The sequence below is a fragment of the Eucalyptus grandis genome, chromosome 3 (assembly GCF_016545825.1).
Source record: "Eucalyptus grandis isolate ANBG69807.140 chromosome 3, ASM1654582v1, whole genome shotgun sequence".
Taxonomy (NCBI): Eukaryota; Viridiplantae; Streptophyta; class Magnoliopsida; order Myrtales; family Myrtaceae; genus Eucalyptus; species Eucalyptus grandis.
Window position 1 is genome coordinate 18,881,607 of NC_052614.1, and position 27,695 is coordinate 18,909,301.

Genomic DNA, 27,695 nt, shown 5'->3' on the forward strand with positions numbered 1-27,695 from the left:
TATGGCAGATTATTGAGATATTGCAACAAAATGTACAATTAAATACCTAGAAACAATTCAAAGATGTACCTGAATTGGGGAATTTCTGAGAGATTTTTATCTTCTAAAGCAGCATTAAGAAGGCTTGACTGCATAATCATCACGTGGTGACTGAACTAAGTATCAGCAGATTTTCCTTAGAACCTGCAACAAATTAAATCACAGAATGAACAGCTGCACCTTAAAACAATCAGTGAAGACTTGACAAAGCTTCATATGAAAGAGCTTCATTGGTACCCACTGCTCTGGGTTTCCCCTTCGCTGATGGAATCTCATGTATCGCCATATAGCAACAACAAAATCTCAAGGTAACCATTGTAATGTGAGTAATACTTACATCGTTAACCACATGAATTCGAGGTAAGAAGTGTGTTCAAATCCATTAAGTACATCTCTAACATCAGAGTTGCGATAAAGATAGAAAGGAAAAGAGAATGTGACAGATGAATAAAGCCATGGCCTGAACCACAACCTAAATACCAGTTACTGCAATTGCTGGTATCAAATCAGCAGCTTCTGCTATAAGATCCTGTCCTTCCTTTACTTTTTGCAAGTTTCTTTATCAACCATGCTCTCTCAATATCGACATATAGCTGCATAATGTAATTAGCTATAGAATCCCTGAAACCAAAACAGATTGCTCATGAACCCCCAATAGAGTTTGATTTCACATTTTCACCTTCCCAGCAGCAACAGAGTTAAGGGTCTTAATAAGCTCAATCTTGGTCTCAAGATCAGGTGTCTGGTCAATATATTTCATAGCCTGCTTCTCCATTTGCTGCAGCCTGTTTATAAGAGAGTAGCAACACGAATGTCACCATCTAATTAATTCATTACTTGCTTATGTCTAGAACACAATTAAAACTTTCAGTTGAACTATCTGATTAACAGCAAGAAAAATTATTCATTCTAGAAAGAAAATAGAGTGAGAAAAGGGAACTAAAAGGGGTAATAGCAAGGTGCAATACAAATAAAATCAGGAGGATCCCAGCCAATTGAAAAGACTTGCAAACAGCATGAATACAAGGCCTGAGTTCTTGCATCTTTAGAGATTGCCAAGAGCCAATGCCCAAATAGATATGCCAATAACATTTTTTTCATATATTCATACATGATGGCATGTTATGACTACACAGAACGACAGTATAAGATCTAATCAGTACACATATGGGAGGCAATTGCTAAAGTGCGAGTCCATAAAAATAAAACCCTTAAGGTAATGGTTGTTAAGATCGATCCCAAATGACTGAAACTGGACCACACTTTGGATCAATAATCATTGGACTCTGCACTGCTTATGATGGCAAAAGTAAAGAAGAAAACAAAATGATAGCAAAACTCGATGATGGCATTGAAAAGAAGAAGAGAGGAGGGTGAAAGAAATAGACAAGGTATAGAGCTTTATGCTATGATGTAAAAAGAATTCCGTCCCCAGCAAGAAGAAATGGTTGCCATACAAAGGTGATGGCATTGTGTCGCACTGCTGCTTGTGGAGGAACAGTAGACCTCCCATATACCGCAACCCAGGTTCTCATGAAAGTAGAGCTCACTTTCAACTCCAGCAACAAAAGGTTTTTCTTAATCCAGGTGGAAGCATATGGACTTTCCCAAGTCTGTATAGAAAGTATCTTCAGCCTTGCCACAACAATAATTAAATCTTCCATCCAATCTAATTAAGGACAACGGCAACACCTCAATTTCATTTATGATCCCCTTATAGTTCAATCCCCAAAGTTAGCCCCAATTAGAAGGTTCAGCCTTCAGGTATTGTTTCAGATGCAAAATGGGTCACGCACAACAAGAATCGGGGCCTAATTTGATTTACTAAGAGGTTGAGTCCTGATTAAATAGGCAAAGTAGGATATTTGGGATTGGGATTAGGAATCCCATTCTACATCTCCAATGATCTTACTCCTAATCCAAACTGGGAATGATTGTCGATGTGACCAACTTGTATCTTTTTAATCGTTTCCTATACCGATAGCAATCCTAATAACAATTGTGAAGGTAAAATTTTGGTACAAATAAATAGCCACCGGTCATAATGCTCTGACTATTCCAGAGGAACTTATCGGCATTCAGCATAGCATAACAATGAAATGCAATCAATGAAGAGTAAAATTTCCACCAGCTTATCAACCCAAAGCAGAGATGGAAAGGCAAATACCTGGACATCAGTTAATCTCGACAATCCAATTCGCTCATAACAAAGGAGTGTAAGATACTTCCTTCGGTACAAGAAAGTTTGGGAGCAACCACATACAAGAAAAACAACTTCACAGATATGAATATCCAAGTATCGTGTCACCAAATAATTATGACTCAATCACTTGACGAGGAAGGCAAATAGTGCTTTGAGCTGGGAAGACAAAAGTTCAATCCCCAATAATTCAGTAGATGACTGAACGCAATAATCCCTCCTGCTTGTTTAATAATCCTTTCTCCACCAGCACACCTAACACATGCTGCGTTCATGCAAGGGAGAAACTACAGAAAACCCTTATTGCAATGGAGAGGTACAGCCCATACTTATTGTACATCTTTAGTTGATTAGTACTTTGAATCACTCGTCCGGCACCCAATCTCAATTTCTTTTCTCCCTGGTTTCTTTGCTGTGTAAAAGGTATAATAAGTAAGGCACCAAGGAAATACCTATCCATCTAAAACAAAAAGAATTCATCCCTATACAAGAGAACTCAAATCCTAAAACAAATCTACTAAACAGAATAAAAACAAAGTGAAGCACCAATTACTGACTTCACTAAACCCTGAAAAGATGAAAAAACAAAATAAAACTACTTAACTTAAACAATATGCCTTTTCTCTGTCATCACAGACTAAGGATCTCTATGTTTCAATCCTCACTCACACATGTTTGCTTCAACTCCAAAGGGAGGGTCCATCTTGTAAAAAGTACATCAAAGATTTTGCTAGTATCTCCACACTAGATAGTATCACAATGTCCAGCTTATCCACATGGCTTTGTGCATTATTTTCCTAAGAGAACTTCCAATCAGTGTTCTTGTAGGATGCAACATCACATGATCTTACATTGACTTCATGGATCAGGGAGATAATTATTGATAACGAATCTTAGGTAAATGCTTCCTTTAAGTTACCAAGTAATCTTTCGACAACCTATTGAGTTTGCTATCTCCTCCTTTTTTTTTCTTTTTTTTCCTTTTGAGAGAAAGTGACAATGCTAACTGCTGGAAACTCACTTTGTACTACTTGGGCGCTGAATGCTCACTGATGTTAATTAATTTCACTTCATAAGTAAATACAAGCACCCTGCCAGAAAGGATATCTCAAGTTAACTTTTTTGCTTATTACCCATTCTTTGTTTACACATAAGCACCATTAAACTTCCACAGGAATATAAATGCCAACCTTCATTCATTAAAGAGTTCCAGAAGCACATCTTTTAAGCAATTCTTCCAAATCTCTCCATCTTGAATAATTTATTACCTGCAGAAAGTTAACATCAACAGGTAAAAGTGTCAGACCCTTAAAAATCATTTGCAAGATAGTGCATCCGCTAAATCAACAATGTCACACATATTCAATAATTATGGTACTAGACCAATAAGTTCATGTCAAAACACTGAGAATCCCCCTATTTAGTTGCCCAATACAATCACCTAGGACTAATACATAAGCCAGCAATCAACTAGCTAATTCTTGCCGCAAGGTTCACCCCAGTAAACTAGCAACTCGAAAAGTGGGATCCAAATTTCACAATTAAACAGAGAGAGGCAGAGCACAAACAGAGCGTGACTGAGCACAAAGAAATTAGCAAATATTTACCCACCAATTGTTCAACAAAATTTCTCACCAAGATAATGCTCCTACAAGGCCTGCATGCAATGCACAACCTAATACCCAATGAAAACAAACTTATAGAGAACAAAGTTGCAACTGAAACCCAACACATGGGCATTACACCCTGTCGTCTCAGCTTTTGACGTTTTTAATCCACAAATGAGGAAACCACTGTGATTTAGCAGTATTTTTTTTTTCCTTTTTTTTTTTTGAGGGAGGGGGGTTGCTATTGTTATGAGCTGATAAATGCATTGGACCTGGTGCAGCAACTTAAAACCTCTACTCATCCTATCCATAAACTTACAGGTCCTTTGAATCAGCAGCATAATTGATGTGTCTGCTTAAATAGACTTACATTGAATTAAAATCAAGAAGGCTTCTTATCTTCTTTATACTCAGTGTTTTATCTAGAATAGAGTATCTCAGCGTTGCTCTCTGGTATCAGTGTCTTCCAAACTAAGTGTGTACTTGCACATTTCCTGGAGATGCTTAACATTTCTGCTCTTCTGACTGGTGTTTTGTCTGAACCTTTAGTTGATCTCTTTTTTTTTCCTTTTCTTTTCATGACGTTTTTCTATTTACGATTAATTACATACAAGCAAAGGTTGATGCTGCTGATCCTCCTGCAAACTCAATTGAGTTTCCAACCAGACCATCTATACAAACCAAACATGAGAATAGTCTTGGAATGAATCAAGTTGGACAGAAGTCTGGTAGACAGGATAGGAGGTCTGAAGATAAAGCTAAAACAGTTAGGATAAATGGAAATCAGAAGCCAACTATTTTGGCATGGAAAACATCGAAGAAGTTGGGATACCCTACTCGAGACTAAAACAAATGATGTCCAAAAGATTGCCTTCTAGTTGTACATTTATACATCCAAAGACGAAGAACCAGGAAGCAAACAATGGGATTGGTTCTGCACCTTCAATTGGGCAAGGAATTGCAGGAAGAAGCTTGGGTATGCTCAACCAAAAATTGGAATGCCAGGAGCATGGATCTGATCATGTCGTAGGCCCAAGAAATCTTGAACTTCAGGACTTGCAGCAGCAGATTGCTCTATGGGAATCTGAGCTGAAACTTAAGTTAGCTCAACAAAACAAGCATCCGGTTTTAGGTTCCTTCCGAAAACAGTTATAGTCTTAACCTAAACAGGAATTCAGGTGGTACAAGCGTCACGACCTCTGTGGACCACCCACGTTCTGTAGACTTCCTGCAATTAGACAAAGAAGAGCCCTCTCATAAAAGGTTGAAGCTTGGTGTATCTTCTTGTTCCCAGTGATATGTCGACCAAGCGACAACCGCTGCTAAATTGTGCCCACCTCCAAAGGATCTGTTGTTGGAAACCAGCAAGATGGACAAGATTCACCATGTTCCAAAAGCACATTCCACTAGTGTGACTGAACCAAATGACACTAGATGTGAAATACAAGATAGGGAAAGGGTGGCAATGGCCTCAGCAAACCTACATGGTGTGGTAAAGGTTGTTTATTTATAAAATGTACAAGATCCTTATACGAGATCTAATAACCCTTGATTTACGTTGGTTCTCATACAGGTACTATGTTGGGCCGCGGAGAGGTGGGGGCGCTCGCGAAGGCAAGACGGCCTTTCGGGAGAGCTGCTTCTTCACTCTGAGCAGAGAGAGCGGCTCCCTGGCGGATCCCACGACGCCCCCCATTGTTGTGGAGCTTTGGAATATTGGGGCATGGCTCGACCATCTTCGGTCGCTGAAGAAGATGGTGACGGGGGCATGATTTGATGACAGCACTCCAATCCAAGAAATGGCGCGAAAACCTCGAGCTTTAACTGAAAGCTCCAACGACCGGGGATAGAACAAGAGTCCTTCATGAGCACAAGAAAAAAGGAACGATTCGCTTAAACCGAAAAACAAGAATGATAAATTTTTAATTACTTTTTATTTTTTAAATTTATCTCTTCTTCTTTAAAATTTACCACGTTGCCGTTGTCGAAATGCCGACGGTTAAAATGACCACAAGTAGGATGGCAAATAAAAAGCAGGAAATAAATTGAAAACAAAAGAATCATACGAGAAAGATAAGATGGGATTCAAGGTTGTATTATAAAAACAACAAAAAGAGGAAAACCAATTAGGGTTTTCAAAATTGGTACAACTCCAATTTGCTGGAAAATTGTCAACTATAATTGATGGGGTCTTCTTCATCAAGCATATGATTGGCTAGTTAATTTTAAAAAGACTTTAATAATTTTTTTTCACTAGAATTGATTGGTTTTGACAATTGCTCTTTTTTATCAATGAAAAATTTGATTTTATCACTAGTTGGTCCTTGCCGTGATGAATGTCACAAACCTTCTCTTACACTAAATTTGGTCAAATAAAATGTTTTGAACATTTTGAAGGTCTCTTTTTGCCAAACAAAAATGTTTTCAATGCTTTATAGTGGCTGTCTTTTTTTTTTTTTCCTTTTTCAAAATTTCAATTAGTCTTCTAAGTACATGACAAAAAGATATTTTCAAATGATGGCCAAAATATTTATTGACCGCACGAATAGCTTTTAAGTATATCTTATGATAACTGATGTGATTTTCAAATCTTTGGCTTCACAAACAACGAGAAAAAGTTAGAACATTAAGGGTTCGTTCGTTTCACGGAAAATATCATGTTTCCGGAAAATATTTTTGAAGAAGTCATGTTTCAAGAAAATGACTATATTTTCTGATGTTCGATTGAAACTTGAAGTTTGAGTGGAAAATGTTTTCCATTGTTCGTTATCTAATTTGATTTTTTGGGAAAAATTACCAAAAAAATTATATTTTAATATTTTTAATTGACCAAAAAAACTTAATTTTAATTTATATATATTTTTAAAATTGAATTTTTAATCTTTTTCTTTCCTTTTCTTTTCCTCCCTCCTTCTTCCTCGTCCTTCCTCTACTGCAGTGTGCCTTGACGTGGCCAATTGCCTTGTGACCGACCAAGACGCAATCGCCAAATTTGACGAGCTCGAGGGTCAACCGATCCAGGTGAGTAGTGAGCTTGTTGGCCAACGGATGCCTCGGCAAGCTCAAGCCTCGCCCTTGGTGGATCTGGCCTTGGGCAAGGCTAGAGTTGGCCTGTGGCCGGTCGTCGGTCGCTGCCGTGCCCAACGACCGGCCAAGGAAGAAGAAAAAGAATTAAAAACTCAATTTTGAAAAAGAAAAAGAAAACGTAAAAATAAAGAGGAAGAGGAAGAGGGAAAATAAAGAAAAAGTAATAATTCAAAAAAAAAAAAAAAAAAAGGGGGAGGAGGAAGTGAGTGCTTATAGGTTGTGAGATAAAAGAGATTAAATAAGGAAAATGTTTTTCACTTTCAAAAGTGGAAACAATTTCCCCTAGTTTAGAAGACTTTTTGCCCATCGTAGAAAATGTTTTCCCTAAGCAATTCATTTTCTGTGAAACAAATACCGGAAAATTCAAAGAACGTTTTCCCGAAAGTTATTTTCCGTGAAACAAATGGAGCCTAAAGATCACTAATACTCTTCATCTGACTTATGTCGATTGCTAAGCAATTCTCACGGTGACATTCTTCGATAAAATGATAAATAAATTCATTTTGTTAGGAAAGTACTTGTTATTCATTGGGCATTAGCCACATTACTACTTCCACAGCTAAAGCTAAAGATGTGCCCACAGCTTTTCTCGATGAACTTACAAAATTCCCCACGTATGTAGATTGCCTATTGCCAAAATAGACCAAGGATCGCCCTAATCGTTTCCTCTTCCCAATATTTTTCAGCTTCCATGACAAAGAATGGAGGAGCTAGAATTCCAGAGAACAAAGGCTCCTCCCCTATTGAAGTATCGACTTCGAGAAAAACATTATCCCTTGAAGAAAAATGACAAATAGCATTCATTAGCGTCACAAGAGCCAGCGAAATTCGTAATGCAAAACAGAATTTAGTGATGAGGCGCTTATTTTAGTCCGAATGAGTGCCCATCTTGTGGCGATACCTATTTTGTTGGTACCAGTTCTGGACCCTAAAATCCTACATATCTTCAATTAAAAGAAGAGGGGAAAGAGGAAGCATGAAAAGAATGAATACATTCCTATGCAGTGTGTTCAGTATATCATTTCAATCCGGAACAAGGCCCGGATCTGGTCTCCTATGCAAAATATGCAATCAAATTGAAGCTAGCTACTCAGAGTTCTATGATGAACATCTTCGGTCCCACTTCAGACCACAATGTGAAACGGCATTATTCAGCTTCTCTTTTGTTTTTTGGCGTGGGCGCTCAAGGGGAGAGAGATAATCCATTCAACTAAGAACGTCTTCAAGCTCTCCAAACAGCCTTATGAGCTATAGTCTCCTTGCGCATTTGGTGGCAACTTTTCTCGACAAGATCAAGCAGCTTTCCCAAATATTTTGCCCACAAGTTCAAGATGTCATTGCTGTCTTTTGTCATCTATTCCAGACGACTCCCATCGGCCGGTCTATCTTTGCCACCAAGGAGTTGGAACACAACAGAGATGCTTCTCAGCTTCCTGAAATGATAATATAGAACTAACAGGTCATGCTGATAGGATGTCATCCAAGCTTGTATAAATATCATCATATCGTCTCTCTGTCAGATGATAGTGTTGATTTAATAAATTGAGGCATGCGATTGATTAAAGCCCTCTACAACAGTGGTAACAGAACCCCAAAAAACTGAGCTCTTTTCCTTGAGTGAATCATACAATAGTGGTAACAGAACCCAAAAAAAAACAGACCTCTTTTCCTTGAGTGAATCATCTACGCAGAATTTCTAAACACATTAACAAAGCTCTAATAGCGAGATATACTTTTGTGACACAGGCAGTGGTGTGTGTTGATACTAGCAATATAGTAGAGCTCCTCCCACCCTTCAAAAGTGCATTAGAATTTCAGGCTCCATGGGACAAGAAATGGTTATAGCCTCAACAAATATATCAGCAGAATCGACTAAGCCAAGAGTACCCATATTTGTCAGTCAGAAATTCATGACAAGCCTTTGGCTTTCAATACGCCAAAAACTCTTTTCCACTAATGTGGAACTTGTATCCAAGTCCAGCAACCATGCCCCAATCAGGGATTGAAGGCAGGGAGGCAGCTCAGGTTAAATGAGGAGTCTAGGCAACAATTCATAAAGATTGACCTTGATATAGAATAAAAAAAAAAATGTTCAACACAATGAGACCTGAATGTTGTGGCATAACAGCTTTGCAAGTCTCTTCAAGGTAATCCTCAAGTAATACTTTGAAATGAAGATAGTATTCTGCAGAAAATAGATTGAGTCACATCTGAATGATGATCCAAAAAGAAGAAAAAAGACAAAGTTCTGCAAGTGCAAGTTCAACGATTCTCTGTCTAAGAACTTCTGCTGCCTTCTCAACAGGTGCACCTTCCAACATGTTTTTCTCATTCTTGAATTCATCTTTGAAAGCACTCCAAAAAGCAGGCCACTGGATAACCTCCAACTTAACCAATTGTTTCAGAAGCAGCCTACGTTCAACTATTGAAGGCATGGTCAACCAATTCTATAGTACATTATTGTGATATTTCAAGATGTACAGCCAATTACCCACAACAATTCACATATGGTACTTGAATTGGGAATTTTCTGAGAGGTTTTTATCCTCTAAAGAGGCATTAAGAAGGCTTGATTGCATAGGATCATGTGGTGATAGAACCGAGCACCAACTGATTTTCCCTAGAATCTGCATTAAATTAAATCACAGAATAAACAGTTGTTCCTTGAAACATGTAGTGAAGACTTAACAACGAAAGAGCTTCACCAGTGTACACTTTGCTTCCGGGTTTCCCTTCACGATGGAATCTCACCTATTGCCTTGTAGCATCGACATGTCTCAAGTTAATCATTGCTGTGCGAGCAATACCTATACCTACATCGTTAACCACATAAATGCAGGGTAAACTGAGATGTGAGTACTAATCTATCAAGTACATCTGGAACGTCAGAGTTTGCACTAAAGCTAGAAAGGAACAAGAGAATGTGTTGTGGTTTGAACCACAACCTGAACACTAGGTGGTGCTTGATTGGCAAAAAGACATAAGTTAAAAGATAGTGGGCACGACACTAGAAAAAGCAAAACACCAATTTACCGTATCATGAGTCATAGTATATCCATTTCAACTCCAGAAGTGACGAAATATCAGCTGGAGCTTCTTCCACAATGCTTTCACCTTCTTTAGGCTTTTTTTTTCTCTTTGGAAGGAATTGCATCAAACATTCCGGGGCTGATCTTCCTGGAAAAGATATGTGCTGTGCACAGACATAATCCTAGCAATCTAAGCACAAACGAACCTGCAAAATCCATCAATCAGAAAACCAATCATAGTAATAGTGCACAAAAGGCTAAACAAAAAAACCCTCACTTGTTAAAATATAAAGGAAATTTTCTTCGTCTTTGCCATTGATCCAAAAGTTTCCATCCACAATTCAAGCCCATAATAGGAATGCTGGACAAGGAAAAACCAATTACATGATCAGTGACAATCGAAATCAAATCCCAATTTCTTGCATCAAATCAGTAACTTCTGCTATAAGACCATGATCTTCCTATATTTTTGCAAGTTTCTTGATCAACTGAGCTCTTTCAGTTTCGACATATATTTGCATGACAAAACTAGCTATAGAAACCATGGAACAAAAATAGATTATGAATGAATATAAGCTGCAATGGAGTTTGATTTCACATATTCACCTTTCCATCAGCGACAGAGTTACGTATCTTAATTAACCTCTATCTTGGTCTTAAGATTAGCTGTCTGATCAATGTATTGTATAGCCTATTGCACTATTGCTGTCACAGCTTGTTGATTAGAAGACAGCTACATGTATGTCACTGTCCAATCAAGTACATCTAGATCACTATTAAAAATTTTCATTTGAACTATTTGATTAACAGCACAAAAAATTCATCACTCTAGAATGAAATATGTTCACAAAAGGAACCAAAAGAGACAATAGCAAGATGCAATACAAATACAGGAATCTCCATGAAGAGGATCCCAGCCAATTGAAAACTTGCAAACAGCAAAAGCACTATAATATCCCCCTAAAGGACATATCATGAAACGTATCCTGAACTAGACCCACCCCCTAATGTGATTCATACATGAGTACAAGAACAAGTAAAAAATTTGCCCCAATCCTGGGATTAAGTCAGATATTTGGACTGGGATTAAGAATCCCATTCTACATCTCCAATGAACCTAGTTGTAATCCCAACTCAAAATGATTTTTGATGTGACTAACTTCCATCTTTTTATTGCATCCTATACAGATAGTCAGTCCTAAAAACGATTTAAAAGGTAAAAATCTTGGATAGTTTTATTAATAGCCACTAGGCATAATGCTCTGACTAATACAGAGGAAATTATCAACATTCAGCATCACATCACAATGAAATACCGTCAACAAAGAGTGAAAATTCCGCCAGCTTATTACCCAAAAGCAGAGATGAAAAGGCAAACACTTGGACATTGGTTAACCTGGACGACCCTGTTTACTCCTAACAAAGGAGTGCGAGATACTTCTTTTATTACAAGAAAGTTTAGGAGCAACAAAATACAGCAAAAACAACTTAACATGTATGAATAACCAAGTATCAGTGTCATCAAATAATTGTGACTCCTTTATATCACTTGAAGAGGAAGGCAGAGACAAAAGTTCAAGCCCCAAGAACCAGGTAGACAACCAAACACAATAATCTTGGCTCTTGCTTTTTGAATATTCCTTTCTCCAGCAAACATAACACATGCCATGTTCATGCAAGGGAGAAACTCCACAGCAAACCCTTATTGCAATGGAGAGGTACAACTCATAATCATAGTTCGTCTTTAATCGATTGTATATTAGTTTGACAATGGGTAGATGAACATCAATCCCCAAATAAGCATTATGAATCACTCCCTTGGCACCCAATCTCAATTTCTTTTCTCCCCGGTTTCTTTGTTATGCAATAAGTAAGGCAACGAGGAAATACCTATCCATCTCTATACAAGATAATGCAAACCCTAAAAATAAATCTACGAACCAGAATAAAAAGCAAAGAGGAGCCCCAACTACGGACTTCACTTAACCCTGAAAAGGGGAAAAAAAAAACAAAATAAAACTACTTTCAAAGTACTGCCGAGAGTGGCAGATCAACCAAGTCACATTTGAATGATCATTGTTGCGATCACTACTGCCACGATCTCAGCTCTCTCTCTCTCTCTCTCTCTCTCTCGGCAACTGCCAAGGAGGCCCTCTGGCCAAGAGTGGCAGATCAACCAAGTCACATTTGAATGATAATATTCTGCAGAAACAGATAATATTGAGTCATATAAAAAACAACGAAGTTTTGCAATCACAAGTTCAATGATTCTCTGTCTAAGAACTTTTGCTGCCTTCTAAACGGGTGCACCTCCCAGCATGTTTTTCTCATTCTCAAATATATCTTTGAAAGTACTCCAAAAAGCAGGCCACTGGATAATCTCCAACTTGACCAATTGTTTCAGCAGCTACCTGCATTAAAATATTGAAGGCACTGTCAACCTTATTCTATGGCACCCTATGGAGATAACGAAAGAGGATGTACAACCAATTACCTAAAGCAAATTAAAGGTGTATCTGAATCAGGAATTTCTGAGAGATTTTTATCCTCTAAAGTGGCATTAATAAGGCTTGACTACATAGGATCATGTGGTGATAGAACCAAGCACCACCAGATTTCCCTTAAAACCTGCATTAAATTAAATCACAGAATGAACAGCAGTGCCTTGAAAAATGCAGTGAAGACTTAACAATGAAAGAGCTTCAACAGTATCACTACTTTGGGTTTCCCTTCATCAGCATCTGCTGCTTTGGGTTCCGTTCACTGATGGAATCTCATCTATCGCCTTATATATTCAACTTATCTTAAGGTAATCGTTGTTGTGTGAGTAATACCTATACCTACATTGCTGACCACATAAATGCAGAGTAAACTAAGAGAGTTCAAACCTATCAAGTACATCTAGAACGTCAGAATTTGCACTAAAGCTAGAAAGGTACAAGAGAATATGCCTTAGGAAAAATAGTATGTGCCAGATATATAAAGCATACATGTTCGTGGTTTGAACCACAACCTGAACACGAAGTGGCGCTTGATTGGCAAAAACAAATTAGTTAAAAGATAGTGGACAAACACTAGACAAAGCAAAATGCCAATTTACTTGTGTCATGAGTCATAGTATTTCCATTTCAACTCCGAAGTGACGGAATATCAGCTGGAGCTTGTTCCACAATGTTTTCACCTTCTTTAGGCTTTTTCTTCTTTTTGGAAGGATTTGCATCACACACTTGGGGGCTGATTTTCCTGGAAAGAATATTTGCATAGACATAATCCTGGTGATCTAAGCACAAACAAACCTGCAAAACCCATCAATCGGAAACCAATCGAGTAATAGTGCGTAAATGGCTAAAAGCAAAATAAAAAATCCATACTTCTTCTTCAAAAAAAAAAAAAAAAAAAGAAGGCAACTTTCTCCAGACTTGTCATTGCTACAAAAGTTTCTACCTGCATTCCAAACCCATCATAGGAATGTTGGACAAGGAAAAACCATTTACAAGATCGGTGACAACGAAGTCAACTTCTAGTTACCCGATTTCTTGCATCAAATCGTAGCTTCTGCTATAAGACCCCGATCTTCCTTTATTTTTTCAAGTTTCTTGATCAACCGTGCTCTCTCAATTTTGACATATATCTGCATGACAAAACTAGCTATAGAAACCACGAAACAAAAATAGATTGCTGACGCATATAAGCTGCGATGGAGTTTGATTTCATATATTTACCTTCCCATCGGCGAAAGAGTTAAGCATCATAATTAACCCCTAAGTATTTGGGGCAAAAGTGAAGAAGAGACCAAAACGAATGCAAAACCCGATGACAGCAGTAAATAGAAGAAAGACAGAAGGATGATAGAAATACTCAATGGTAAAATCGCTTCCGTCCCCAGCCAGAAGGGACGGTCGCCGTACAAAGGTGCTGGCATCGTGCTGCATTGCTAATTGCTTGCCGCAAGGCTCAACCCAGCAAACAAACAACTCAAAAAGTGGGATACAAATTGCACAATTAAACAGAGAGAGCTGAGCACATAGCAATTAGCAGATATTTACATACCAAGAGTTGGACCAAATAACAAATGCACAGGCAATCCGATTCAACCCCTGTCGATTATCCAGAGCAAGATACCGAGAGAACTTTGTGCGTTGCAATGTTTTTAATCCACCAGCGAAGAAACTGCTCCACATTCAAAAACCGCTGCGGTTTCTCCATTGGGGTCACGTTTTCCACCTCGAAAGGTCGTGGCCCGCGGAGAGAGGGGACGCTTAAAAAAAAAGAGTTTTAGTGGATTTTTTTTTCACAAGAATTGATCAGTTTCAATAATTGCTCTTCATGATCAATGAAGAATTCGATTTTTTCATCAGCCGGGCTTTAAAGTAATGAATGTCACAAACTTTTTCTAACACTAATTTTTGTCAAATTAAATTTTTTTAATATTTTATAACAGCTCTTTTTATTTTCAGAATATTAATTGGTTTTCAAGTATGTGGTAAAAAAAGGCCTTCAAATAATGGAAAAAAATTAATTTTTTGTGTTACCTCGAATTTTCCCTACATTTGAATTAAGTCATTGACAATGGCATTGCAACATTAACTAGAACTAGTAAAGCTTGTACTTCTAAACACTTTAAATTGAAAATTAAATTCTCTAAAGAAAAAAACTATTTACTTCTCATAAATAATCGGCCTTGTTAACAAAGACCTCAAGAATAATTTTAAAGTGATCTTATAATTATTGATGTATTAAGTTGGAGAAAAATAACGTCCTTGAGGAGATAAAAAGTGCATTTATCTTATTGAAATGAAGGTCCTTGAAACATGTGCTCATTTCAAATGCGAGATGAAATAAAAGAAAACATTCAAATTTTGGAAGGTTTTTATCCCCAGTGTTAGAAAAACAAGCACCAGCAATATTTGTAATGCGAAACAAATTTAGTAACAAGGCTTATTTCAATCCAAATGAGTGCCCATTTTGTGCTGACACCTGTTCCATTGGTACAAGTTCCTGGACCCTAAAAGCCCACACATTTCAATTAAAGGAGGGGAAAGAGGAAAGATGAAAAGATCAAACTCCATTCCAATGCAGAAAATGCATTCAGTATATCATTTCAGTCGAAACAAGGCCAGATCTGGTCCATCTACAAAATATGCAATCAAATTTGGACAGCTATGCAGAGAAATCTATGATCAATATCTTCAGTCCCCACCACAATAATGAAACAGCATTCTTCAACTGAGTCTTCCACGATGAGAGGAGACTCTTAAGGAGAGAGATCATTCATTCAACTAAAAACATCTTCAAGCACTCAAAAGTAGCCTTATGAACCTTGGTTTCCTTGTGGACTTGTGGCAGTTTTTCTCAACAAGGTCAGGCAGCTTTTCCAAATTTGTCACCTCATTGCTGTCCATTGTTTAAGATGTCATTATCTTCCTTTCTCATTTGGAGAAACACTAGAACTCACATCATATGTCTTATCTTTTTGCCACCAAGACCTTGGAAACAAACACTATGGAGAGATGCTTCTCAGCTTCCTAAAATGGTAATATAAAACTAATAGGTCATGCATGATAGAATATAATACAAGCTTGGATAATTATCATTATACAATCTTTCTATTAGATGATAGTATTGATTTTATCAATTGAGGCATGTGATTAAAGATCTTCAAAACTGCAGTAAGAAACCCAAAAGAGAGCTCTTCTCTTGAGTGATTCAGCTATGTAAAGATTTTCTTAACACATTAATCAAAGCTCCAACAAGATATACTTTTATATGCCGGAAATGGTGAGTGATAATACTAGTAGAAAAAAACTTGCTGAACTATTATAGCAATTAGAATTCCCACCCTTCCAAAGGGCTCCATGGGACAAGAAATGGTTTCACAATGCCAGACAATCACACAGCTAAAAATTTTATGAGCAAAGTTGACAAAGCCAAAAAAAAAAGAAAACATATATGTTGGCCAGAAATGTTTACAAAACAAAACTAAAGACAACATTCTCAAATCCATGACAAACCTTCAGCTTTCAAGGCACCAAAATCTCTTTTACACTATTTTAGAACTTGTATCCAAGTCCAGCAACCATGTCCCAATCAGGGATTACAGGCGAGAGGCTGCTCGGGGTTAAATGTCTAGGGGTCTTAAAATGACATTCATAAAAAAAAACCAATGTTCCACATAATCGATCTAAATACTAAGGCATCACAGCTCTGCAAGTCTCTTTAAAAATAATCCTCGAGCAATACTTTGAAAAACAATAATATTCTGCAAAAAAAAGTAAGTCACATCTGTGAGATCCAATGAAAATGAAAAACAAAGTTCTGTAATTACATTTAATGATTCTCTAAAGGTAGTTTGTCTCGCCAAGATCCAAAATTCTTATTTTGACTATGATTGGGCCCTGCCTTTCTCAACAAGTGCACCTCCTAAGCATGTTTTCTCATTCTCAAATTCATCTTTAAAAGTACTCCAAAGAACAGTCCATTGGATAGCCTCCACCATAACCAATTGTTTCAGAAGCAACCTGCATTAAAAATAACAAAGGCATGGTCAACCAAATTCTATGGCACATTATCGAGATATTGCAAGATCAACAATCAATTACCTAGAAAATTCAAAAATGGTACCTGAATTGGGTAATATATGAGAGATTTTGATCCTGAAGTTGCATTAAGAAGGCTTGACTACATAGGATCATGTGGTGATAGAACCAAGTACCAGCAGATTTTCCTTAGAACCTACAGCCGTTAAATCACGTAATGAATAGATGTGCACTCTCAGTGAAGACTTAACAACAAAGAGCTTCACCCATATACATAGCACCGGGTTGCCCTTCACCATGTGGCCTTATAGCATCAAATATCTTGAGGTAATCTTTGTTATTTAAGTAATACCTACATGGTTAACCACAAGAATGGGAGGCAAACTAAGATGCGAGTTCAAATCTATCAAGTACATCTGGAACATGAGAGTTTGCTATAAAGCTAGAAAGAAAGAAGAGTATGTACCAGATATATAAAGCCATATAAGTTCATGGTTTGAACCACAACCTGAATACTAGGTGGCATTTTATCAGCAACAACAAATTAGTTAAAAGATAGTGGACACAACATTAGAAAAGCAAAACACCAATTTATTATATCATGAGCCATCGTATATCCATTTCAACTCCAAGAGAGACAAATATCAGGTGGCACTTTTTCCACAATGTTTTCAACTTCTTTAGCCTTTTTCTTCTGTATGGAAGGATCTGCATCAAACACTCGGGGGTTGATCTTCCTGGAAGTGATATGTGCACAGACATACTCCTTGCACAGATGAACCTGCAAAATCCATTGATCAGAAAACCAATCATAGTAATAATGGATAAACGGCTAAAAGCAATACAAAATACCCGCACTTGTTAAAAAATAAAGGCAATTTTTTCTGTCTTTGCCATTGCTCCAAAAGTTTCTACCCGCATTTCAAACCCATCATAGGAATGTTGGACGAGGGAAAACCAATTACAAGATCAGTGACAACAGAAGTCAAATTCTAGTTATACCCAATTCTTGCATCAAATCAGTAGCTTCTGCTACACAACCCTGTTCTTCCTTTATTTTTGCAAGTTTCTTGATCAACCGTGCTCTCTCAATTTCGACATATACTTGAGTTACGAAACTAGCTACAGAAATCACGAAATAAAAGCAGATTGCTGATGAACATAAGCTGCAACAGGGTATGATTTCTCACATATTCACCTTCCCAGCAACAACAAAGTTAAGTGTCTTAATAAGCTCTATCTTGGTCTCAAGATCAGGTGTCTCATCAACATATTACAAAGCTTGCTGCACCATTGCTGTCACAGCCTGTGGATAAGAAAACAGTGACATGTAGGTCACTATCCAATCAAGTCAATGACTTGATTATGTCTAGATCACAATTAAAACTTTGATTTGAACTATTTGATTAACAACACAGAAAATTTGTCACTCTAGAATGAAAATATGGTCAAAAAAGGAACCAAAAGGGACAATAGCAAGGTACAATACAAATACAGGTATCTCTATGAAGAGGATACAAGCCAATTGAAAACTCGCAAACAGCACAAGCACTATAAGATCCCCATAAAGGACATGTCATGAAATGTATCATGAACTAGACATGAAAAAGAAGTAATGCGACTCATAAATGAATAGGGGAACAAAAAGTAAAAATTTGGGGCAATCATGGGAGAGAATCCAGAAACAGAAGGTGAGAAACTGAAGAGGATTCCACAATACTAGATTCTAGAGGATTCCACCATACTAGATTCTAGAGTACAAGCACCAGGCCAGAGATCTCGCATCCCAACAGATTGCCTAGAGCCAATTCCCATGTCAATATGCCAGGCACATTCTTTTTTTGGATAGTTATACATAGATGGCATGTCAAAGCTACACAAAACAACAGTTCATGATCTAATCAGTACATATATGGGAGGCAATCCCTACAGTATAAAATCAACCCCTTAAGGTAAAGGTTGTTAAGATTGATCCCAAAATAATAGAAATTGGACCATACTTTGGATCAATGATTGTAAGACCCTACAGAAAATTAAGGTCTAAAGTGATAGATCCTTTATCTTTTTTCTGTACTATCACCTATATGTTATCTTTGAAAAGAGGGAATGAAGCACAAAAGTAGAAGACAAAAGCACTATTATCACCACAGCAGAAGCACATCACTGAAGAAGCTCTCGTACCTCTTAAAGAAAGTTAACTAGAGAAGCATCTAAGGCAAATGTAAAGAAGAGAATAAAACAAATGCAAAACCGGATGATGGCAGTGAAAAGAAGAAGAGAGGAAGATGAAAGAAATAGACAAGGTAAAGTGCTATATGCTGTAACATGAAAAAGAATTCCGTCCCCAGCCAGTAGAGGCGGTTGCTGTACAAAGGTGTTGGCATTGGGCTGCACTGCTGTTTGTGGAGGCACATCAGACGGTCCATTTACCTCAACCCAAGCTCTCATGAAGGTTATTCTTACTCCGGCAAAAAGCTTATGGATTCTCCCAAGTCTGTATAGAAAGTATCTTCAGCCTCACCACAACTACCAATCAAATCTTCCATCCAATCTAATTCAAGATGAGGGCAACACCTCATTCTCATTTATAATTCCCTTATAGTTCAATCCCCAAAGTTAGCCCTAATTAGCAGGTTTGGCCTTTAGATATTGTTTTAGACGTACAATGGGTCATGCACAATGAGAACTGGAGCCTAATTTGGTTTACTATGAGATTGACTGCTAATTAAATAGGCCAAGTAGAATATTTGGGACTGGGATTAGAAATCCCATCCTACATCTCCAATGATCCTACTCCTGATCCCAACTGGGAATGACTTTTGATGTGACCAAGTTCCATCTTTTAAATTGCATCCTACACAAATAGCAATCCTAAAACCAATTTTCAGATCTTGCATAGGTATAATTAATAGCCACTTAATTATAATGCTCTGGCTAATCCAGGAGTAACTTATCAGCTTTCAGCAAACCATGACAATGAAATACCATCAACAAAGAGCGAAAATTCCACCATATCACCCAAAAGCAGAGATGAGAAGGCATATACTTGGACATAGGTTAACCTCAATGACCCCATTCACTCCTAACAATGTGTATAAGATGCTTCTTTTATACAAGAAAGTTCAGGAGCAATAAAATACAGGGAAAACAATTTAACATGGATGAATATCCCAGTATCAGTGTCATCAAATAATTTTGACTCCTTTGTATCACTTGAAGAGGAAGGCAAAGAGTGCTTTGAGCTGGGAAGACAAAAGTTCATGCCCCAAAAACTAGGTAGGTGACCAAACACAATAATCTTGGCTCCTGTGTTTTTAATATGACTTTCGCCACCAACAAACCTAACACATGCTGTTGTTCTTGCAATGGAGAAACTCCACGGCACACCCTAATTGCAATGGAGAGGTACCACTCGTAATCACAGTTCATCTTTAATTGATTGTATATTAGTTTGTCAGTGGGCAGATGAACATCAATCCCCAAATTAGCATTACGAATCGCTCCTCCAGCACCCAATCTCAATTTCTTTTCTCCCCAGTTTCTTTGTTATGCAATAAGTATAATAAGTAAGGCAACGAGGAAATACCTATCTATCTCTATAAAAGATAATGCAAACCCCAAAAAAAAATCTACTAAGCAGAATAAGAAAACAAAGAGAAGCCCCAACACCCAACTTCACTAAACTCTGAAAAGGCGATAAAACAAAATAAAACTACTTGACTTAGACAAAGTTGCTTTTTCCCTTTGTCATCATAGACCAGGATATTATCAAATTTTCAATCCTTCACTCCCACATCTTTAACTTCAATTCCAAAAGGAGGTGGGCCCATCTTGTAAAGTACAAGTTCAAAGTATTTTCCTAGATAGTACCCCAAACAATAACGTCCAGCTTATCCACAGAGCTTTGTGCACTATTTTTCCTACTCAGCTCATCCACATGCCATTGACTTCTACCTGTTGAGTTCGCTGTCTCCTCCACAGCTAAGCGGTCAGGTGCTGAAGACTCGCTGATATCCTACCAGGAAGGATATCTCCCTAGGCTAATCTCTTTGCTTTATTACATATCTCTGTGTATGCACATACAGAGGTGCCACCATTAAACTTCCACAAGAATATCAACCCCAACCTTCCTTCTATCATCGTTCAAGAAAAAAGAGAAAGAAGAAGTAACCAGGTAGGAGAATCAAGCATGGAAATTGGAAGGGCGAGCTCGAGGAATCGGCACAAAAGTCTGTGAGCACCATCGCTTCGGAACCTCTCTTCTTCTTTCTATAGTTGGTCTTATCCATCGGATCTATCGCAATACACCAGATGAACAAAAACATCGCCGAGAACACCTGAAAATCGGGGAAAATATGTGGAAAATCCCATCAATTCCCAAAAACTGATGAAAGAAAAGCAATCAATGTCATCATGACACAAGTAAACGCTAAGGGAGTTACCACAAAAGAGAATATTGTCATCACAGTGATTTCAGCAGCTCTGCTCCCAAGCAACAGTCCCAGGAAGACGTAGAAGGCCACCGCTAGGAAACTGAACACCGCCATCCCAACTATCTGCAATTGCAAATTTACGTCATCAGATTGATCGACTCTAAACTTCAAATGCGATTGTTCGATCATCAGCATCACGCCCTACACATCTACTACTGAGCAAACTAAATCTCCAATCAGAACAATCGATGAGCTCGCAATCGGGGTTCTAGAATGCAGCTGAAGCTGAGAGACCGCAGGAAAGCTCGAGAGACGCGTGCGTGGGTTTACCTGGAGTGGATGGAGAGGGCGTTGCCAGCCGTCGCCGTCGTCATCTCTGCCACGACGACCAACCTGCTCGCCTGCCTACGGTGGATGGGCAGTGGGAATGGTGGCTTCGATCTTCGGGCTTGGGAAACCAGCAGGGCGACTGACTAGTAGCTAGAGAGAGAGAGATTCCATGGACGTCCAGCCGTCCTTCTCTTCCGCCCCCCGTAGCTCTTCAGGTATGCTCACGCGAGGAATCCAAGGCAACAGAAGCGGGGTCTCATCTTTTATCATCCTAAAATTCGACACGTCGGGCGATCCTTCGAGAGATGGGCAATTAATAATTTGGAAACATCCCAAGTGTTTCAAGTCTAACAAATTCGTCAAGGCTTTCAATTTTCCACAACTTACAATATAAAGCTGCGATAGTCCAATGGGAAGCTCCGGGACACATCCAAGTCGATCACAACACTCAAGGTGGAGTTTCTTGAGACGGGTTAGCTGGGAAAGATGGGGCAAAGACAGCCCCTGGCAGGTGATCATTAAATCTGTTAAGCCAGGGGGCAGTTCTGGCAATTCTCGAAGCTTTTTACATAACCTAAGGCTAAGCACCTCTAGCGAAATCAATTTGCATATATTACGAGGTAGTCGCTCCAGATTTTCGCAACCCCAAGCATTTAGCTTTTGGAGTTTTGCCAATATCCCAATGGCATCAGGCAATTCCGTTATATTAGTTCTATAAATAACAAGATCCTCAGATTTTGCAGATTCCAAATGCTTTCGGATAATTTTGTAGTCGATAACCCTCCTAAGTTTAGCTTGATCAATGATGTCAGATTTCCAATCGAGTCGGGGATCTTTATCAATGAGCGGCACCTGCTTAACTCCAACATTTCCAAAGATGCTAGATTACCTATGGAGTTGGGAATATGACCTAACTTTTTACTCCCATTGGCATCAATAACCTTGAGCTCCTTCATGGCACCAATGAATTCGGGTAATTCTTCAATTGCTAAATCAGGTATGTGTAATTGAGTTAATGAAACCAAGCAGCCCATGGATTTAGGAAGTTGAGAAATTTTACAATGACCAAGAGATAGAAGCTCCAACTTCATCAAACAATCACTCGAAATAGGAATATCATGTATACCGGTCTTTTCAATGTTAAGGTGCCTCAATTCTACCATTCTACCTATACCTTTGGGTAGCTCCTCGAGTTTTCTACAACCACGGACATCCAAAAAAACAAGAGTCTTGATGTCCCCAATAGAAGGATGAAGCTCTTCTAGATTCTCACAAAGTGCAAGATTTAAAATCTCCAACCTTTTGAAAGTGGACAAGTCAGGAGTTCTTTTCAAAAATTGACACCACGTGAGGTCAAGAACTTTGAGCTCAGTCGCTATCTGGAAGAAAGAAAGGATACTTCAGTGTAATTAGATTGTCGCAACTTGTGATTTTTTGCTACTCCTTATGTTTTTTACCTTTTAGGATTCCTCATAAATTACCCATGCTCCTCTACTCCTTCGCGGTTGTCTTATTTAATTTTAAATGCCTTTTTAGTAATGTTTGGCCACGTCCATAGATAGATGTTTTTTAAGCACACGATTGCAAAAGAATACTAGAGTGTACAAGTGCTAACTGCATTTATTTTCGAATAAAATTTCAAAGGAGATATTTTCTTATTAGACATAAGCAACTTTTATTATCAAAAAACCGATGACAAATTCAAATGGAAGAGAGATGCATTCGCCGGGCGCTATGTTTTCCTTCAGTAGTATCAAATTAAAGAGAAATGACTAGTTTAATTAAGAAAATCAATTTTCAAATGTACAAGGAAAAAAAATGTTATGTTAAAAAATACTTCAATGCCTTCTTTACGTCTTACCTTGAGTGGATCCCATCCTCCCCAGTCCTCCGAAATGGCACTGTATGATAAATCAAGTACAACTAGTTTTTTTGGATGAAAGTTGTCCGCAACGAAATTCGATGGACAGCCCTTCCACTGAAGCCATCTTAATTCAAGAAGTAAGCTTTGGAAATCTCCGGTGAAGTCCACACCATCCGCTTGGAGGAACCTCAAGTTGGTCATTTTTTTAAGTTGTTTGGCTGCGTATGTTCTTCCCATACCACATTCGCCAAGAGAAAGGGCCTCTATCTTTCTAGTACCCTACATTTTGGAAACATTGTGGACCATAAATTTTGAATGATGAGATGAGACCATCTGACATAAGATGAAATGCATTGATTTCAATTTGCTGTCATACTACTATGGCATATAGGCTCCTCCCTTTCAATTTTGTGAAATGAAAGGTTGTGATTGCATACTATTTATCTAATCTGTGTAGAGATGTGAACTCAAGCAGTTGTACCCAAACTTTTTCCTCATCCAAATATGCCTTTCGCAATTTGGACCTTCTAAATTTCCAAGATTTGCATCCATTTGCAACTACCATGGAAGGCTTCTCTTCATGCACACACTAATTCAAATATATCTATCAAAATTCATGCCCTTTGTATGTGAAATAACACTACCTTTACTCCTATTTTGTATATGTGAACCAATACAACTCTAACTATCCAAATACATCAATCAAACTTGCCATTGATATAAGTATTAGAATTAAAGAATCCCAATTGTAGAATCCACTCACTTTTTGGGTCTACGTTGTTCACGATTCTCAATATCAAAATGAAAACGAGAATGTCATTGCAAAATATATGCGTGTTTTACGTTCCTTTCTTATAATGTGTTTCTTCGTTGAGGGTTTCTCATTGTATTTGGAAGGAAAATTTGATGACATTGAATGTTATATACATGATCCTTACTACTATGGCGCAGGCTTCTCCCTATCAATTTTGTGAAATGAAAGGTTGTGGCTGTATATTATTTACCTAATCTATGTAAAGATGAGAAGCTCAAGTGGTATTTCCTGAACTTTTTCCTCACCCAACTAGGCCTCTCTTCATGCATACACTAGCTCAAATATATCTATCAAAATTCATACCCTTTATATATGGAATAGCCTTACCTTTACTCCTATCATGTATATGTGAACCAATACAACTCTAACCATCCAAATATATCTATCAAACTTGCCATTGATATAATTATCAAAATTAAAGAATCTCAATTGTAGAATCCTCCCACTTTTTTGGATATACTCTGGTTGCAATTCTCATAATCAAAATGAAAACGAGAATGTCATCGCAAAAGGTACGCATGTGTTTCACATTCCCTTCTTCTCACTTGTTTCTTCGATGAGGGTTTTTCATTGCATGTGGAAGGATTGATAACATCAAACATTCTATACATGATCATTACTTTTCTTTTTATCACTACAGATATTTGATGCTATCTTTTCGTTGTCCTGTTGCTTTTTTACTATGAAGTAGTAGTCATCTAAATTTTGATCAATATTCCCATGGATTAATGAGATCTTCTGTATGAACAGATTGGACATGAAAATTGATAAAATTTTTATTCTTAAGGAACTCGAGTCGTCTGCATATTTCTTTTATTGTAACCTAATATTTTACAAACTCAAATTTAATTCTTGTTTTAGGTGACGAATTGCACGTTGGTGGTTTCAACTTTTCCTTCAAACTTTATTCTTTCATATGAATCCCTACTTGTTTTTACATTAAAAGTTTCTTGTGTTTATTGTATTTTTGTCAACGACTTCATAGTTACCATTTTTTTTTCACTTCTAAGCAATGTTCTATTCAGTTAATTACATTTTCCTTCGTGCAAAAAAATGCTCGCCGAAAAGTATTGTTATTTCATTATGTTTTGCATCTCGATGTTTATGTTTAGTTTTTCTTACTTAACGACATTCATGATACTTGCACTTATTGTTTGATGCTTGTACAAATCATCCATATGTTATAATTACTTTTAGTGATTAACTATTAACTTTCATGCTAACAATGAAAAATTACAATCACACAAAATTCAAAACCATATTTACTTTGGTTAATAATACAAAAAATCTCAAACCGATAGACTTGTTCCGCATTTACCCCCATACTAATTTTCATGTAAAAAAAAAAGAAATCTCAAATTGGTGAGCCTGTGTCACATTTACCTCAAACTAGTTTTTTTTTTCACAAAAATAAGCTGGAGTTATTAATGTTAACTAAATCTTTGCTAAAAAAGAAGTTCACTAAGAATTGAACAATAAACAAATTATTGTTATAACATGATGCCCTATATTTAGCAAATAAATAATATCAGGTAATTAATAGAAAGGGAAGATGGAACAACATTCTCTACTAAGATAAATAGAGAAAACTCTTACCTTGTTTCCGTCAATTACATCTAGAGCTTCCTTAGAATTCCATAATCTACCACGCTTTTGAGGCTTCTTTGGATTTTCTAGACGAACAATATCCCTTCCAAGATCTCTCAGTTGATCATGCATCATTAGCCGATCGTATTCGTCAATCTTAATTAGGGACATAAGACTTAACACTTCAATCCCCCTCCCTGGGAGAAAACTACAGGCGTCCCACATGTAAATTGGATTTTGTTTACGTGATCCAATGAAAAAGCATGCAATATCCAAAAATATTTGTTGCTCCTCGTCATCTAGTGCTTCGTAACTTATTTTCAACTTCTCTTGCACTGTCTTATCAGGCACTTTCTTTAATTTCTTTAATGTATCTTTCCATACTTCTTCTTTCTTTCCACATAAGAATGAACCTACAACTTCAAGAGATAATGGAAGCCCCCCGGTAGTAGATACGATTCCAGAAGAGATAGCCTCATAATAACTATGAGGAAAATCGTTTTGAAATGCATGTATACTAAATAAAATCAATGATTGATCAAAAGACAACTCGTTGAGTGGGTACATGCAGCCTGCCCTAGCCTCATTGAGAATGCTCTTGTTTCTAGTTGTGATGATGACTATAGTTCCCACTTCAAACCAACTACCATCCTTAACCAAAGCATTCAAGTGAGTACTATCATCCATATCATCCAGAAGAACTAAGACTTTCTTACTTGCAAATCGACATTTGATGATATTGACTCCTTCGTCAACATTGGACACATCAAATGAACTTCCCATTATGTCAGAAATGAGCTGCTTTTGTAGAAATTTTATACCCTCACGTTGAGATGTTTCTCGAATATTTGCCACAAAGCTACGATTTTCAAAATGACTAGAGAGTTTGTTGTATAACACCTTTGCAAGGGTTGTTTTACCAATGCCGCCCATTCCATAAATTCCAATAATCCTTGTACAATTGAATTTTGCATCTATCTTACTCATAATTTCTTCCACATGATCATTGATTCCCACCAACTGGTCGGGAACATTTAGCAAAAAAAGTCTATTTAACTCGGCCATAACTTTTCTAACAACAATTTTAACCAATGTTCCTTCATGCCTGTCAAGTAACAGTGAATTTAGTATAAGATAGCAATGTGTATATCATATTCAAGAAAGAACTATTTGTGAGGAATTAAATAACAATTAGGTGGAGAATAATGTACCCATTATCAATTTCCTCTAATTCCCATCCTTTCAAGGAACAGACTTCTTCAAGTGCTTCTTCCCATTCCTTCACAACCATTTCACCCAAATTCTCTTTATGTGCATTGATAGCATCTCGCCATCTTCTTGTAAGATGTCGCATCTCCGAGGGCTTCACTTTGTAAAATATAGGCAATACTATTTGCCCTTTGCTTCTCTTGCACTTCAACATTTGAGCCAGCTCACGAAGGCACCATTTGCTAGAAGCGTAGTTCTCGGAGATAATTGGGATCAAGATTGTGGATCGCGTGATTCCGCAGAGGAGCTCCAGACCAATCTTCTCACCAACAGGAAGCTCATCGTCATCTCTAAACACGTGAAATCTTGTGTCAACAAGGCTAGTATAGAGATAATCGGTGAAACCTTTACGAGTGTCTTTTCCTCTGAAGCTCAAGAACACTTCGTAATCATTTCCCTTCGTCCTTTTCATTCTGTCATCATAATCACCTCCATGTGGAGGGATTGCTGAGGAAGATGCCTCATAGATCAGATCTTCTGAATTAAAGGGTTCTTTTCTTTTCATCTCGAAAGGATTGTAAAAGAGATTGATGGGAGAAGGAAACAGAGGAGAAAAATATGGAACCCCAAATCCGAGAATAGCATAAATTTTTCTCAAGACTCAAACTGGAAGCTACATTCAAACAAAAATAGAAACTCTCAAAGAACTCATCAAAAGAAAATGGAGCAATCAAAGTGGGAAATAGAGCAGGACATGGAGCCATCGATTACCTTAGGAGTGCTCAAACAACACGATCCACCCACTGTTGTGATCTGCATTGATCCTCAGCCCTGGACATTGGATCACCAACATACAACACTATACTGTGCGTTGAACTCTGCTGGTTGCTGATTACTAGGTACTTAAAGAATGCCGGGCGCGTAATATTTGCAGCATTATGCGGAAGTTACGGGGAAATT

The 27,695-nt window shown here is 37.7% G+C and overlaps 2 protein-coding genes across 4 annotated transcripts in view; both read right to left on the reverse strand.

Moving 5' to 3' along the window:
• LOC104431507 (disease resistance protein RPV1-like) overlaps positions 1-27,695 on the reverse strand; it is a 108,835-nt gene that overhangs the window by 22,489 nt on the left and 58,651 nt on the right. The window lies entirely within an intron of this gene.
• Positions 21,278-27,623, reverse strand: LOC104436769 (disease resistance protein RPV1-like). Of its 3 annotated transcripts, none has more exons than XM_039310327.1 (5): positions 27,507-27,623; positions 26,738-27,085; positions 25,536-26,631; positions 23,123-23,404; positions 21,278-22,640 (listed from the first exon to the last, which is right to left on the reverse strand). In XM_039310327.1, exons 2-5 carry the CDS (start codon positions 26,947-26,949, stop codon positions 21,963-21,965), a joined length of 2,268 nt encoding a protein of 755 aa, XP_039166261.1. In that variant the 5' UTR covers positions 26,950-27,085; positions 27,507-27,623; the 3' UTR covers positions 21,278-21,962. The 3 variants fall into 3 exon arrangements, with proteins under 3 accessions (XP_039166261.1, XP_039166259.1, XP_039166260.1); XM_039310325.1 differs by having other exon boundaries at positions 26,738-27,408; positions 27,507-27,619; XM_039310326.1 differs by having other exon boundaries at positions 26,738-27,242; positions 27,507-27,618.

Excerpts from the sequence above, each read along its gene's own strand:
- LOC104436769 (XM_039310325.1), bottom strand. The coding sequence starts at position 27,300 with ATGAAAAGAAAAGAACCCTTTAATTCAGAAGATCTGATCTATGAGGCA. Across the intron at positions 26,632-26,737 it reads TTAGAGGAAATTGATAATGG|GCATGAAGGAACATTGGTTA; the intron begins GTACATTATTCT and ends GTTACTTGACAG. Across the intron at positions 22,641-23,122 it reads GAGGATGGGATCCACTCAAG|ATAGCGACTGAGCTCAAAGT; the intron begins GTAAGACGTAAA and ends TCTTTCTTCCAG.